General features: G+C 41.9%; 1 protein-coding gene across 3 annotated transcripts; it reads right to left on the bottom strand.

The window, feature by feature from the left end:
- Positions 1-6,942: 6,942 nt before the first annotated feature.
- myl2b (myosin, light chain 2b, regulatory, cardiac, slow) lies at positions 6,943-12,926 on the bottom strand. Of its 3 annotated transcripts, XM_061260035.1 has the most exons (7): positions 12,896-12,926; positions 10,649-10,738; positions 9,976-10,051; positions 9,741-9,845; positions 9,125-9,203; positions 7,388-7,436; positions 6,943-7,104 (listed from the first exon to the last, which is right to left on the bottom strand). In XM_061260035.1, exons 1-7 carry the CDS (start codon positions 12,896-12,898, stop codon positions 7,000-7,002), a joined length of 507 nt encoding a protein of 168 aa, XP_061116019.1. In that variant the 5' UTR covers positions 12,899-12,926; the 3' UTR covers positions 6,943-6,999. The 3 variants fall into 3 exon arrangements, with proteins under 3 accessions (XP_061116019.1, XP_061116020.1, XP_061116021.1); XM_061260036.1 differs by lacking the exon at positions 12,896-12,926 and having other exon boundaries at positions 9,976-10,147; positions 10,607-10,699; XM_061260037.1 differs by lacking the exons at positions 9,976-10,051; positions 12,896-12,926 and having other exon boundaries at positions 9,741-9,853; positions 10,623-10,699.
- Positions 12,927-15,966: the final 3,040 nt, after the last annotated feature.

Raw genomic sequence — 15,966 nt, 5'->3', positions numbered from 1 at the left:
ATATTACAGTCAATGTCATCAGGTAAAAATAGGCTAAGCTATTTTTCATTGATGTTACGTCAAGGGACATATAGACATATAGACATCACTGGCGGCATAAAATGAACATCGCGTTCGGTTTAACCCCCCTTAGGTGTCTCTGCACATTTAACTGGTTAGCAATCCCAGCAACCTAGCATGCTATATCAAAACTGCAATGTTTTATAGTCACTAAAACTGTCATTTATTGGAGACAAAGAGATTGTAATTCTGCATATTTAAGATTAAATATGTATCTCAAGCTCAAATGCAACCACATGGAAAGTCTGTTACATGGCCCCGCTTTCCCTTGCTTCTTCTACTTCCTCTCCTTTGAGTTTTTCAGCGGTTGGAAAACCAAGAGTAGTGCATTGCCGCCACCTACTGAATGTATTACATTATGTATCTTCTTAGTTCATTTCTTTAAAAAAAAATCTTTCTCTATTTCCCTGGCTTCTGAGTGCCCATAAACCCTTTCTCCAATATTCCCTGAATCTCATCCCCCTTCACATCAGACATATAGGCTACCCAAAATTGATCTGGCTGTGTCCACCACCATCCTGATCCTGATTTTAAACTTACTAGCACAGTTCATAACAATCGCAATAACGCTAAGACCTTCTTCTATCTGCATTTTTCTGTTATATCCCCTTGTCGTCTTTCCCCTGTCACAACTCTATCCTGTTATTTCTTCACAATTCCTCTTTCTGCCCTCACTCTCTTCGGTGCCTCCACATATGGCATCTTGCTCTGTGCTTTTGTCCTTTATGCCTTGCTGTCCATCTTTCTGCTCTTTAACCCCACTCCTTCCCTGTCTGTATTAACCCTGTTTTAACCCCTCTCCTTGCCTGTCTGTATTAACCCTGTTTTAACCCCTCTCCTTCCCTGTCTGTATTAACCCTGTTTTAACCCCTCTCCTTCCCTGTCTGTATTAACCCTGTTTTAACCCCTCTCCTTCCCTGTGTGTCTTAACCTTTTTTTACCCTTTTGTTGTGGGAGCAACACCTTCAGTCTTCGGTGAATGACATGCCCCAGTGGAGTCTGCAACCCTCAGCAGCAGCAGAAGATCGCCATATTGTAGGACAGCCTAGCACACACCTTTAATGCCTTGTATATATTGATTTTTTTTCATGAATATTTTATTCATAAAAAATAAAATCAGTAGACCTGCAATTAAAATGAAAGTTCTGACTGGGTGGATAACCCCACTTCAGTGCTACAGCCAAAAAACCAAAAGTTTTTTTATTTTTTATTATTGAGAGTTCTCACTCATTAATCCTTATTTAAAATGTGATATTGATCCTCTGGTGTTAGCATGGTGTGATATGTTTGGAAATATGTACTGTTAACACTAGAAGAAGCCTTACGTTTTCATGGTGGGCAAGTTAGCCTGGAATGTGGCTGCTAGCCCATTGACTTCACCTGTGCCTGGATATCCATGACAGAAAGAGAAGGGCTCCAAAATGTTAAACTTTTGTCATTCCAGTGGTCGTGCACTCATTCTTTGTCATGTACTGTGCCATGATGAGGTCATGTGGGTCTGCTGTTATTAGGGGCATTGTAATTTAAGATGGCTAGGCATGGTTTCTTATTAAGAGTCCTTCATTGGTGGCTCCTCTAGAACTATGAGAGCAGACTGTCTACACGTGTAGTGTAAGGTAGCCTTATTGAAACTCCTGCTTTATGACCACTGGCTGTGGTGACCTTGCCATGGCTCAGCTCCTCAGGCCCCAAGCTCAGGCCCCATGATACTGACCGTGGTACCATATGATGTCTGAGATAATCAGCCAGCCAACTTCTTCTCTGCTGTAAGTTTGGTGCTTAGAAAAGGTAACTGGTAGTAGGATGGATGTAAACAGTTGCAGAATACAGTGAGTATTGACTTGTGTTATGCACCCTTTGATATAATATTTATCTCTCTGCTGCTAAATGTGTCTGTGTGTGTGTGTGCTGGCTATGCAAAGTCAAATTACACAATCTCTTTGTAGCAAATAACTGCCATAGGAGGACCACAGATCCAGGCTGAATTCAACTGAGAAGAAGCAGCACCACCTTGTGGTAATGTATGCATCGCCCATCCACTCATCTGCACATTCTTTTTTTCTTTCTTTAATATGTGACATTTGGTCTGAACAACAGCTGAACCTCTTGAACATGTCTGCATTCTGAATTCAGTTCCTGCCCCACGATTGACAAATTCAATATTTGCATTAACAAGCAAGTGTACTTGTTGACCTAATAAATTGCTCCTTAAGTATATATGTGACCTCAAGTCTCAAGTCCTAAAGTGTGATTCTTGGGTTCTTTATGGCCTTCCTCGCCATCTTTGTCACCATCTATGCACTTGTGTCCTCTTCCTGGGAACTTCGCAACCATTCCATATGTTTTATTTTTTTATTATAGCCCTTAGTACCACAGTGCTATGTAGTATGTTTAGCTGTTTATGTTTTTTTGTAGTGATTACCAGGCTTTCATGGTCACTTGATCTGTCTCTTCTGAATTCACAGTTCTTTGGCTTTTCCCATGCTGGTGGATGATAAAGGGATTTAACATGCTTGTTTTTCTACTCTAGTGAAAAAGTGATGGAATGACACAATATAATTCCTTTAGATTAACTAAATTAAGTACAATTATATTTCCAATTTCACTTTGTTTGATTATATACAATAATTGTTAGGGGTACCAAAATTATTGGTTTTCTGAATAAATTTGATTACTTGATAAAAAAACATTGAACATGAGAGTAATTATTTAAATAAAAGTCCCATATGTTTGGACATAACATGCACCTACAGTAATGGAGACAGGTTAAGTAAAATCATGCACATTAAAAATCCAAGACAAGTGTCATTTCAATTCCGGGGGTTAGAAATGGAGGGCGGCACGGATGGTGCAGTGGGTAGCACTGCCGCCTCACAGCAAGGAGGTCCTGGGTTCGAATCCCCGTCGGCCGGGGCCTCTCTGTGTGGAGTTTGCATGTTCTCCCCGTGTCTGCGTGGGTTTCCTCCGGGTACTCCGGTTTCCTCCCACAGTCCAAAGACATGCAGGTTAGGCTGATTGGAGAGTCTAAATTGCCCGTAGGTATGAGTGTGTGAGTGTGTGAGTGAATGGAGTGTGTGCCCTGCGATGGACTGGCGACCTGTCCAGGGTGTATTCCTGCCTTTCGCCCAATGTATGCTGGGATAGGCTCCAGCCCCCCTGTGACCCTGTTCAGGATAAGCAGGTTCGGATGATGGATGGGTTAGAAATGGCATATTGTGACAAAGATGGCTAATTTGTTGGATTGAAATAGTCATGAACTATTATAAATAATGAACAGACAGTTTCATGACAGTTTCACACAAATCTCCTTCCAGAGCCCTTAATATACCTCACAAATTGGAATGTAATGTTGTCCATAATTGTGAGTGGTAACCAATGCTGTGTTTTATTGACTGGCTAAATCATGAAGCCTTTTTTAGATATTTCATGCCATTGTTTTGGACGAAATACTACTTTATAGATGGGAACACCATGTAGTGTAGGTTAACACATCTGTTGTTCCTGCTCTTCTAGAGGAGTTGAAGGCCATCCTTTGCCCTAAGAATTTTAATATGATGTACATATAATAGAGCCACAAATTTAATCCTTTTCTCTATGGAGGTTTCTTATATGGTTTTGGGAGTTCCAACTGGTGATTTCATCTGTTATCAAGGATGTGCAGAAATGTACATACCTGGCATTAGCACAATTTCAACAGGAATTGAAGGGATGAAGTGTCAAGTAATGAAAAACAACACAGTGGTAGTTTATTCAGGGATGAAACCCTACCCCCTTCCCATTGAAGATTACTTACTAAGTTTTAACATGTGTCAAGGTCTTACCAAAGGAATGAGCAGTGGAATGGCCATTGGCACCATACTGCACATGGAACAATGGGGTATTAGATATTATATTTCATGTACATCATCTGGGGAGGGGTTTGGGGTAAAAATAGCCCATGGATACTTTCTTACTTTTTCTGCCTCATGCTTTCATAAGACTGGACCACTCTTAGGCAATAACTACAGTCAGCTCCAGAATTATTGGGATAAATATGCACAATAAATACTGTAAAAAGTAATACGGCTGTTTGCATAAACTTTATTTTCCAACATTTGTAAAGTAGTGTGCTTTATTAATAATTCAATAGAATCAACCAATGTCTTACACTTTTCAAATAAAAAATGTATTTTCCCAAAAAACAGGTTTCACAATAATTGGCTCCCCTGGTTTAGTACTTTGTGTTACCCCCCTTGGCAAAGATAACAGTCATAAGAGTATTTTCCCTATACTTTGTGATAAATTTAGAGAACACATTTAGAGGTATTTTCCAAATCCATTTAATCACGCAGATCTCTTCAAGATCATTGAAATCCTTGGGTTTGAGTTTATGGACTGCTCTCTTCTTCTCATCTGACCATAGCACTTCCAGTCATATTTCCAATTTCTACATTGCCAGTTGCTGGATTTCCCAATAGGTCTCTTTCTGTCTTTTACAACCTCATCTGATGAGGTATTTACTGTATGTTCATCATGAATGTTGTGAGCTAAAAACTAGATTTAATTTTTTAAGGTTTTCATATTTTTGCCATAGTTTTACAATTTTATTTCATATCATACTGATTGAATGCTACCAGTTGCCAGTTATCCATCTAATATGCAGCGGCACTAAATTGCTTATGATTATTTATCTTTTAATCTGTTGAACACTTTATCAAATTTGCCTGTGTGAAATAAGACCTTGACCTTCTCTCAGATACCTGGCAAGCAAGCCATATGTAATAAGACCACAACTATCCAGAGAGATATTTCTGTGATTTCCAGTTAGAGTCTGTGTTGTTGTTAGGAAATCCAACATTCTAAATCTATAGTGGGCAAAACTGAGGTCGATATGCTTTTGCTGTTGACCTGGAACTGGGTGTCTGGACCAGGACACATTGATCCAGACTCTTTGCCTCATGAGAATGGTCCTAATGGCTCAAGCAATGCCACAGTGCAGGTGCCCTGTGACCTTGGTCTTTCATCAGGAGGGAGGGGGGTTTTGGTACCCCTGCCCCACACTTGTCCACCTCATCATTCAGCAGGAGCAGAAGAATAGTGGCACGCTATTGAGAGAATTGCAAGCACTACCCTCCCACGTAGACGTAAGCTCAGGAGGTAAGAGTGGTCGACCGGCAGTCGGAGGGTTGCCAGTTCGATCCCCTGCCCTGGGTGTGTTGAAGTTTCCCTAAGCAAGACACCTAACCCACAACTGCTGATTGGTACCTTGCATAGAAGCATATCGTCGTTGGTGTGTGTGTATGGGTGAATGAAAGGCATCAATTGTAAAGAGCTTTGGATAAAAGCACTATATTCAGTCCATTACTATTTTTTGCCACACACACATGCAATAAGTATTCCATTAGGTATGGTGCAATTTTAAAATAGCCTTTGTTGTGGGCCATGGAAACTACTGCTTTCTTGTCTCCGCAGATTCAGATTTTTACATTGCATTTGTGTACTGGTAAAAACATCACTGGAGATCAGTTTATGTTTGGAAAATTAATCCTCAAAAAACTGATGCTGTCCAAAATGCTTAATATCCACTACCTTCTGGTGATTAAAAATCCAACAGATCAGTTTTTAATTATGTGCAGAAGAGCATTATTGTTTTTTGCTCAGCAGATGGTTGCCTCCAATACAGTGCAATGATAAGAGAGTCACCCATACCTGCAAGTGATAACCTTCAAGAGTCCTGGCACCCTCCCTACTGAGAATTAATTTTTAGTATTAATCTGTGAAGTAATAGAAATAAATAAATAAGAAATACAAGAATTTAATAAATAATATTTTGTATTCATACCTGATACAAAAGCTGTGATTGAAAGCTTGGCAGAGTAGCACAGTGCATAAAATTGCTGGTGCATAAAGATGCATTTAACCAATTAAATCATTTTGAAAAATTAACGTTCTGAAGCCTCTTTCTTCCCCCATAAAATTACAAAGAGAATTTCTGAATTTAAATGATTCCTTTTCAGTTAAATTCTGTTAAAATCTGAAAAATACACAATAATTTTGATTCACAAGAGCATAAACCAGCCATGTTTATGTGCTACTTATGTTCATGAAGGAAGGCTGAATTTCATTTACATGGTACCATTTGCATTGGGAATCATATTAAACTATGAAATTAGAATTTTAAAAATATCTGACTGACACCATGCTGCAGTATCACACACAGGGGTTCTTGTCAGTGTGAAGTCAAACAACAGCCAAAACTCAAACTAGCAAATGTATGCACGATGGCTCCCAATCGCTGTTCCCAAGCAACATGGCCTCCTGTCCCAAGCAGTTACAGATTACAATTACAACAGTCATGTATGATGTGGTTGATTTTACAATCTGTGGTCCCTGAGAATCGCAGGCCCACAGGCTGAAAATGTTTGGGAACCACTGCTCTCGCACACAAACCTCTCCCTCTTCTGATATGTTGTGTGGTAGATATGGAGGGTGAGTATTATGTGGGAAAGACCAGAGGAACAAGATTTATTCTGCAAGAGTAGAAGATTTATTGATTTGTTGATTTATCGTTATGAAATATACCTATGTCTTTAACTCCCAGATGTGAATAAAGCATTCCATAACAAACACAACATGAAACACTTAAATTAAACAACAGATTGTTTTGAAACACAGACATCTCTTCTGAAGGAACCAGGCTTAGAGAGGTTGAAGTTGGGTTGAAGTCTGTACAAAAAGGAGGTACTTATTTGAGGAGAGGTCATGCAATTTGCTGTCAATGACTCAATGAGGTGAACCAATGACAGTTTTCTGTAATTGGACCTTGTTAGTCAGTGATTGGCAGCTCATGGTGGTTCCACCCATAACACAACTACTCTCTTCTGTCACTGGGGGAGAGCAAAATGGGAAAGGGCTGAGATAAGAGGGCTACAGCACAGATACAAACAGGAAGCCAAAACTTTACTCCTGGTCCTTCTCTTCCCCGTGTGTAATGATGTAGACCAGGTTCTTGTAGTCGAGGTTACCAGCCACATCTGGAGGGAACGCTGTAAACATCTGCTCCATCTGATAAAATTGTTTGAATGGAAGTCAGGCAAGTCTGTACTCTACCCCACACACATCAAGCAATGCTATGCATGACATATTGTGAGAACACCCAAAACAAGATCTCTTTTGTTTTCAAATGCATGCAGATTCAGCTGACCCTTTATAGAATTTTTAGCTAAAAATCCCAGCTGTGGGATTGATCTGATTTTGAGGCTGAAAGTATTCAGATCATTTTGTTTCATCATTCTGTGCTGGTACAATTTCAACACATTGTGTGTAGGCTGAATGTGTTTCAACTCACCTCTTCTGTGGAGAACCTGTCTGCTTGGGTCGTCAGCATCTCGGTAACACTGCAATGAGAGGGTTGCTTACAGCAATTCATTTAATGGAAATTACATTTGTTCACTTTCAGTCTGAAAGAAATGTTCATTCTGTACACTTCCTATTTGAGGAAGGAAAAGCTATCACCATTGTCACCAAAATATCCACTGACCCACTAATCCATACTTCTGGCTATCCAGGTAATCCCAGACAGCCTCAATCAACTTTTTATCAGAAAAGTGACTTAATATGCTTACTTAATATGTTACTTCATTTAACAAAATGCAAACATTCATTATCCTAACCCACTTATCCTGAACAGGGTCGCAGGGGGCTGGAGCCTATCCCAGCATATATTGGGCAAAAGGCAGGAATACACCCTGAACAGGTCGCCAGTCCATTGCAGGGCACGCACACCATTCACTCACACACTCATACCCACAGGCAATTTAGACTCTCCAATCAGCCTAACCTGCATGTCTTTGGACTGTGGGAGGAAACCGGAGTACCCAGAGGAAACATGCAAACTCCACACACAGGCCCTGGCTGAGGCCCTGCCCTGGCCGAGGGGATTCGAACCCAGGACCTCCTTGCTGTGAGGCGGCAGTGCTACCCACTGCACCATCCGTGCCACCTCAAAATGCTGTAGCCTATCCACTTAGAGTTATGATGCATTGTGTGTTCAGAGATGCTCTTCTGCATACCACTGTCGTAATATGTGGTTATTTGCTTTACTGTCACCTTCCTGTCAGCTCCAGACCATTCTCCTCTGACGTCTCTCATCAACAATGTGTTCTGCCTGCAGAACTGCTGCTCACTGGATGTTTTTGGTTTTTTGCACCATTCTCTGCAAACTCTAGAGACTGCATGAAAATCCTAAGTTTTTAAGATACTCAATCCACCCTGTCTGGACCACCAATCATTCCACAGTCAAGCCACTTAGATCACATTTTATCCCAATTCTGACATTTGGTCTGAACAACAGCTGAACCTCTTGACAACATCTGCACGCTTTTATGCATTTAGTAGCTGTCACATGATTGGCTGATTAAATATTTGCATTAACTGGTATACAGATCAACCTAATGAGTGTAGAGCATCCACAGTTCTGGCAGGGCATGAGAGTCAAGCCGTTCTGGCTGAATCAGCTGACTAGTGATGTTCACCCCTCACAGTCCATTCACATATCAGGGCGGTCTATTTAAATGCCCTCCCCTTACTCATTGGCACTTCCTCCTGCATGCAAGCTGCTGCCTGCTGTCGGTCAAAGCCTTCCTTCTGTGCTTATGCTCGCTGAAGACTGCTTGTCTAAAAGCTCTCCAACACCGCAGCTCCTCCCTTACATTTGTTAATTTATGGGCTGCACGATGGGACAGTGTATAGCACTGCTGCCTCACAGCAAGAAGGTCCTGGGTTTGAATCCAACCAGAGCCTTTCTGTGCGGAGTTTGCATGTTCTCCCCATGTCTGTGTGGGTCTATGACCAAATTTATATTAAACAGATCTAGAGTGCCTAAGACTTTTCACAGCACTGTATAAATGAAACACAAATGCAAAACTCAGTTGAAGCTCACGGTTCATTTATATACAGCAGGAATGAGCAAATTACTTTCTTGAACTCTAAACTCTCTTTACACTTTCTGTCTAAGGAAGGGATGTTCACTGTCCACTTCCTGTATGGGGAAAGGTGGTGGGAGGAGTGTGAAGTGGGCACTCACTAGTCTTTCTTCAGGATCCCTTTGCCCTCGGGGTCAAAGACTTTAAAAGCATTGAGGATAGTCTCCTCTGGGTCGGCACCTACAGAGAGAGACATCGACGGCATTTAATGAAATCAAGCTTGCATGGCATACATAGGCATTTTCTTAATGTATGTAGTATCTAGAAGAACAGAAATGCCAAGCTTCTCTTCCACTGGAGGGAGTAGGATAAAACTGTAGTGTAGCAGTGAAATAATGTGTATCAGCTCCTTAGCCATTGCAAGTAAGATGGACATTTCTGGAAACCTTCCTTCAAAATATTCACCTCAATGTTTCACTGATGAATGGGCCAGATTTTCTCTGTTTGTATTGATTCACCTGCTTGAGTGTATCGAAGATAGTCATGTAATTCATTCCACTGAAGAAACCTGCTTAGAAATGAATGACCTTGCTCCTCCAATACAACCTGAGCACAAAATGCCTCAATACCCATAATGAGTGCAGAATAATGTAGACTTTTTTGTTGTTCTACGTGATACATTTGTATACTTATCTATAACATCCTGAGAGCCACTTTCTTCAATTTAACCAATGTAACCACTGTGTCCTAAAGCCCCACACTGTTCCATTGGCCCACCTTTTAGCTTTTCACCAAACATGGTCAAAAAGACAGTGAAGTTGATTGGTCCAGGGGCCTCCTTCAACATCTCATCAAGCTCCTCTTGTTTGACATTCAGACGACCTGCAGTGCACACAAGCAGAACATGGAACCAAAAGTCAAGCTGAGGTTGTGGGATGTTCATGATGATGAGTACCATGGGACGCTATTCGTGTCCCCTACTCTTGCAGACATCTGTGTGCAGTGGACTCACCGAGCGCTGCAAAGGTGTCTCTCAGGTCATTCTTGTCAATGAAGCCGTCTCTGTTTTGATCCATGATTGTGAAAGCCTGCCAGTGGGAAAGAGAGGGGCTGTTAATGGCCGAGCGATGGGAATTAGTCCCTGGGAATGTCAGTGGCATTCTCACCCAGGCAGTAAATCGCAGCTGCCCTGTGCACAGGTGTGGCTGTCATTAAGAATAAGGCAGCAATGGATCCAGGGAGAGCTCAATCATGGTTATTCCACTTTTTTATTCTTCGATATTCTCAGGAGCGCCGCCAATGAAAAACACGTTTGTCCCCTTACATTTTCCACTTGAGTTTCTGAGAGGTGCTGCACAGCCTGGCCTGTCCCCGCCTCGTCCTCACAGGTCTAACCGTGGCTGACAGAGGCTGCATTATTCAGGGCAGTGCTGTTCACCACCACACAGGGGGATGTTCCCAAGTCAAATCTGGTATGTGCACAGCAATATTGCTGAACAAGGAACGCATCTCAGAAATCCTAAAGATTCTGGGTATTGCAGTTATTTTGGAAAGTATAGTATGATTTGGATTGAGTATGTGTTGAATTCAGGAGATTGCATTTCATGTAAGTTAAATTCAGACAGACCCTTGCTTTAATGGACAGTTGTTTTGTACAGAGGGCTTACAGGCAGACTGACACTGACCTCTTTAAACTCCTGGATTTGGGCTTGCTCAAACATGGAGAAGACGTTGGAGTTGGCTCCCTCTGATCTTTTCTTTGCCTTTTTGGGTGCCTGTGTGAGAAAACAGACTGCCTGGTCATCACATGGTATCCTCCCAGTCCAGCAACTCTATACACCCACCCCAGAATCAGATGAGTCCTAGTCTGAACAGCCCTGCTGAAGTTTTCACTTTGCTGAAAGGTGGTGATTGCAGCTGTAATCTACCTTGTCTGGCACCACCAGACAAGCACCTGTAATTTTCCTAGTTTTTCTCCTTAGTTTACTCCTCATGAAGATCAGAATACCTTCCTGTCTTTAACTCAAATTTAGTGTGCAAAGAAGATATGTAAGTATTATATTTTTATGCATTGCTAATCCTCTGCTCAACACTTTTAAGTGCTGAGAGTTTGATTAACCATGGTCAAAGCCCTCCTGGCACTTCTTCGCTGCATGACACATTAGCACCACCTTTCTCTCATGAGGGTTTTTCATCTTGAGATAGCTCTGGTACCATACGACAACTGCTATCCTAGCAGTCACAACAAACCACAGTGTCCAGATGACGATGTTGTGCTGATTCCAGGGCATGCCACTAGCCACACAAAAGGCTTTTTCCACACCAGTAAATGAAGCTGTCATATTTTTGTGAGCACAGTTATTCACTCACTGTGATGCTTCCCAACATAAAAAGATAAAAGAGCTAACTATTTAATGTGGGAATAATGCATTGAGATTAATGCTTGGTTGTCACTGTGTTTGAGATGCAATGCTATAATTAGCCTGAAGATGCCAAAGCACTCGTTTGTGCACTGTGCTCTCGGAGGCTCTTCGTCAGATAGAGGGGATTACGTGTCCAGGCTGGGCGGTGACAAGCGGCTCCACGCTCTAACATATTCAAGTGGAAATCTAGCGAAGGCAGGGGATTAAGCCAAGCTATTTACGCTGCAGACGGAGGGCAAGGCGAGAAAACATCATCCAGTGACATCACATTCCGCAGAAGCGCCCGGCTCCAGACAGCTGCGTTCTCGCGCTCACTGTGGATTAGCTCACAGCAGTTGTGCGTTAAGAATAAAGGTCATTGTGCTGCATGACATTTTTCCCCAGATCTGATTGTGGAGTGGGATTGCCCACTGTAAGCCCCTTTTTATTATTAGAAGGGGGTGAATGTACTAGCTGTACTCATGCTAGCTGTACGCATCCATGCCTGTTTTGGTTCATTAGGCAGATTTATCTGTTTTCACATCTCTGCTGACTCACACCCACAATCAGATATCCACACCGTGACACCCCACAGTTCTAATGGAGAGAATTCAATATGTGTTTCTGATTCACGCTCCGCTCTCTTCCCATCTACAGTACTCAACATCAAATTTCTATACTACACACAGGTGCAGAAAGTGTCTAAGAATGTGCAAATGCTTGTCACTGAGGCGGTACCCTATAGGTACATAAAATCTTACCCCTAACCAGCAATATATAAGTAATTTCTACCATTTTTGATTGGAAAACAAACGAATTTGTACCCAAGAGGACATTATTGTACTTTCAGGATACATTTAGGAAATTTGATCCTTGATGAACAAATATGTACTTCCACTGTCACTTTATTCTACAGTGGCTGCTGAAAATCCTCACACCCCCCCATCCCTACCCCAGGTTTTGATGAAACCATTTTCAGGTATCACATCAAAAAAAAGCCACAGAACATCTCTGTTCTATCTCACCATTCACATTATCTCTTTCCTGCCTACAAACAATGGCTCTCCCTTTGTCAAAGCTAATACTAGCTGTATTCATGCCAGATGAGTCCTAATACCATTAGCACAATGAGAAATAATGGATGCTGTAAGTCAGACAACACATAACATTTTGCTACAAAATACTGCTCTGAAACATCAGTTTCAAATCAGGCAGCTATTGGCTATTGAAAATAGAAGAGGCATTGATTCCCATCCTCAAAATCCTGATCCAACAAAGAGCAGTCTCCACAGCACCCCCTTCTCCTGAGGCTCCCCCACAACGCCCAAGAGCAGTCTCCACAGCACCCCCTTCTCCTGAGGCTCCCCCACAGCGCCCACCCCAACCCTCACATTCCCCCAGCCTCCAGCGTCTCGTTCCCCTAGATGCATCGTCTGACCCCCAGGGTCATAGCACCACAGCTGGGCCTCCTTATGCTCTGCTGGGTGTAGGCACAGTGCTGGGCTTGGAGCAGTGAACGAGGACACTCACCATGGCTGATGCTGGAGGTGTGCAGGACAAAAAAAAGGGATTCTCGATGTTGGGCAATGGGGGCATCCAGGGTATATTATATGTGCCCCCCCCTCCCACTCCCATTGTGTGCTTCCCTCCCTGGGGCCAGGTTATATAAATAAACCAGGCCTTCTATAGGCAGTGAGGCAGGTAGGGCCCCCATCTTGTCCTGCCCCTTTGGTCCGCTGTCAACGCTCCAGAATAACAGTGGTTTAGAATAACACGAGTAGCATGGTGACACATTGCAGGGGCTGAGGGCCAGAGGAGCCATACACTTTGTTGTTTCCCCAGAAATCTGGCTTTGTCTTCAGTCCCTCCCACTTGGGAATGCTGGAAGTTCTGATTGACAGCATCACTTGCTGGTTCCTCCAAATGTACTCCCCTACCCCTCATCCAGCCCCACTGAGGCAACAATGGATGGGAGTCCTTTTAGGGTATCACAATGGACCAACTGGGGTTACATGAGACAAAGGCTGTTGCGTATGATAGAGTCCATCTCTTTAAGGCATCACTGACAGCTGCTAGCTGTTCATCAGAAATTATCAGTCATTTTCCTAGCAGTCATTATTTAACATTCAGTGACTTAAAACTATCTGAAGCTCTAAATGTTTTCAACATTAATTAATATAATTAATTTATCAACAAAGTTAGTGTAGGTTCGAACTCTGGCCTCCAGGGCCAGATGAACTCATGAATTTACCTTTAGCGGTTAGGCTGCCACTCGGGCAGATTGCAATGCTACACTACTTCCTGCCTTCCACAGAGCATGCTTGTGTGCTACTCTGACACCAATGGTACAGCAGGAATCTGGCATGGCTCAATCTCAGGTCTCCTGGGGCAGAGGCGGCTGCACTAACCACTGCATTAAAGATGAACTCACCATTAGGCAGCCTCAGGAGTGTATCGCTACATTTTTTACGCTAAAGGAACATTACTGTATTTTTGATTATAGTAAAGAATGATTACTGCAATATTTCATCAGCCTTAAAAAAGTCACACAAACATATTGTAAATGTACAGCAACATGTATACAGCACCAACAAAAAATACTGTTCCTAATACAGAGATATTGCTTTCAAAACTAGTAAAATTCCTAACAATGTGGACACACTGTCCAGATAGATCTATAAATGCTTTTTATGTCCAACTAAGCTGTCATATTATAGAATTTTCTCAGAAAATAAACCCCCAATCATAAAACTAACCCTCCACCCACTGAGCATGTCCTTAGCTAGATACAGCTGCAATGCCCACACAGCCGCAGTGCTCAGGCTATGGGCATTACCCAGGGTAAATGCTGACCAGGTGCTCTGCTCATTCATTCATCTTTGCACCATGTGTATTGTATGTATCGGGTATGTATTGTACACAACAAATGTACCTGACCACCCAGGTGATTTAAATGTCAAGTGACCAGAAGTATGACTTTACATAGAATCTGAGAGTTTGTTAGCTTTATGTATAATGTTTAAAACGACTGGTGAAATGGACAATGATACCAAGAAAAAGATACAAAACCCATTCAAAGATTAATATGATCTATTACCGATGTGGATGTGTTGTCTCCTACTTTTTATTAAACAGCAATAGTACCCTTGGCAGCCTGTGTTGCTTTGTGTCCTTTTTTCATTATCCTATCTCTTCTTAATACTCTAAATTTGAATGTGAAAAGAGCATCACTTGGCATTGCTAGTCAGGCATCCACCAGCCCTCTTACAATTTTTATCCTAAGAACCAATATGTCTGCTGGTATAGGATCATAGGCCCTTATTATAAGTGAAATGTTATACAATTCTACTGTGTGGTAGTTGCTAAAAGCCACTTCTCACCGGTGGAAAAAAGCCTCCTTCTATGCCCAAAGTCACAGACTTGAGTTTCATCCATTATGCCATTAATTAGGTTGGCAGTACATTAATAATGGCATGTAAGCTATTTTAAGATAGACGTGACTTGCATTGCTTATGTCTTTATGCATTACCTATTTGAGGAGCTGTATATTTACTCAAATTAAATGGCTACCCTTCTGTGTCACCTCCTGGGTTCCTGCTTGTAATTCATTATGCTTGTAAATCATTACGTGTTTGAGCTCTTGAAGATGCCAAGGTGAAGTTTTATAAGAAGCATACATCTAAATGTTTTGAGGGTCTTGGGTATATAGTGCTAATTCAGCACTCTATACCAACCCATTAGGCCCTGAGATAAGACATCAGTCACCAGTGAAGTGTATCTTGCTCGTTCTTTGGAATCCAACTGTGAAAAGCACACACCTGGCTGGCCTGTCAACATAAAAACGAGTCCCAAATGTGCAGGAAGGAGTGCAGTAAATACCCCAAATGGCTGAATATGCACATCCAGAATCATTGAGACCGCAATCTGGCTACAGATTTATAGACATTTAATTAAATGAGAATATGGTCAACAGCATTTCATTTTGTAATCAAGCAACTCAAGCAACTCAAGCAACTCAAGTTACTCTTAAAAAGTTAATATCTCAACTCCAAGTGATGACAAGTGCATACAGCCACAGACTGTGGTGAGGAGTGAGCCCCTTCTTCTCCTGGACCGAAGAGTGACCTTCATTTCCCCTCTACAGTATCATCTGTCTTGCTACTTTGGGTTATTCTGAGTTTCAGACCAAAATGCCAGCTGTTGTTTTGCATGCGTTTGTGTGTGTGTGATAAAGGCATTGTCAGAGCAGTGGGGGAGAAAGCGAGAGGAGGTGATTCACATGGCTATATATACACACGTACTGTACACGCTTAAACGAAGAGCCCTCAGCTGCAGCTCCTCAGACTACTCTATTCACTGTAATTTATGTCACTTCAGCTGTTAAAATGAACTTTAAAAATACAACACAATCACAGGCAACAAATAAATGGCTATAAATAAGAAAAATCACACCAAACGACCTTGTAAGATTAGATTCTTTTTATTATTATTTATATACATAGTTTTTCCTTGTTGCCCCATGTTGGCTGGATTGTACTTTTAAAAAGTGCACTTTGTTTGCAAACAAAATTAAGCCTGGGTGTGAGTGGAGCATTTGAGGA

The sequence above is a fragment of the Conger conger genome, chromosome 11, assembly GCF_963514075.1.
Source record: "Conger conger chromosome 11, fConCon1.1, whole genome shotgun sequence".
In the NCBI taxonomy this organism is placed as follows: domain Eukaryota; kingdom Metazoa; phylum Chordata; class Actinopteri; order Anguilliformes; family Congridae; genus Conger; species Conger conger.
The sequence above is the reverse complement of the archived record's forward strand: the minus strand, read 5'-3'. Positions and strand labels throughout refer to the sequence as shown.

Excerpts from the sequence above, each read along its gene's own strand:
- myl2b (XM_061260036.1), bottom strand. The coding sequence starts at position 10,684 with ATGTTTGAGCAAGCCCAAATCCAGGAGTTTAAAGAGGTCAGTGTCAGT. Across the intron at positions 9,846-9,975 it reads AGACACCTTTGCAGCGCTCG|GTCGTCTGAATGTCAAACAA; the intron begins GTGAGTCCACTG and ends TGTGCACTGCAG. Across the intron at positions 7,437-9,124 it reads GGGATCCTGAAGAAAGACTA|TGTTACCGAGATGCTGACGA; the intron begins GTGAGTGCCCAC and ends CTCTCATTGCAG.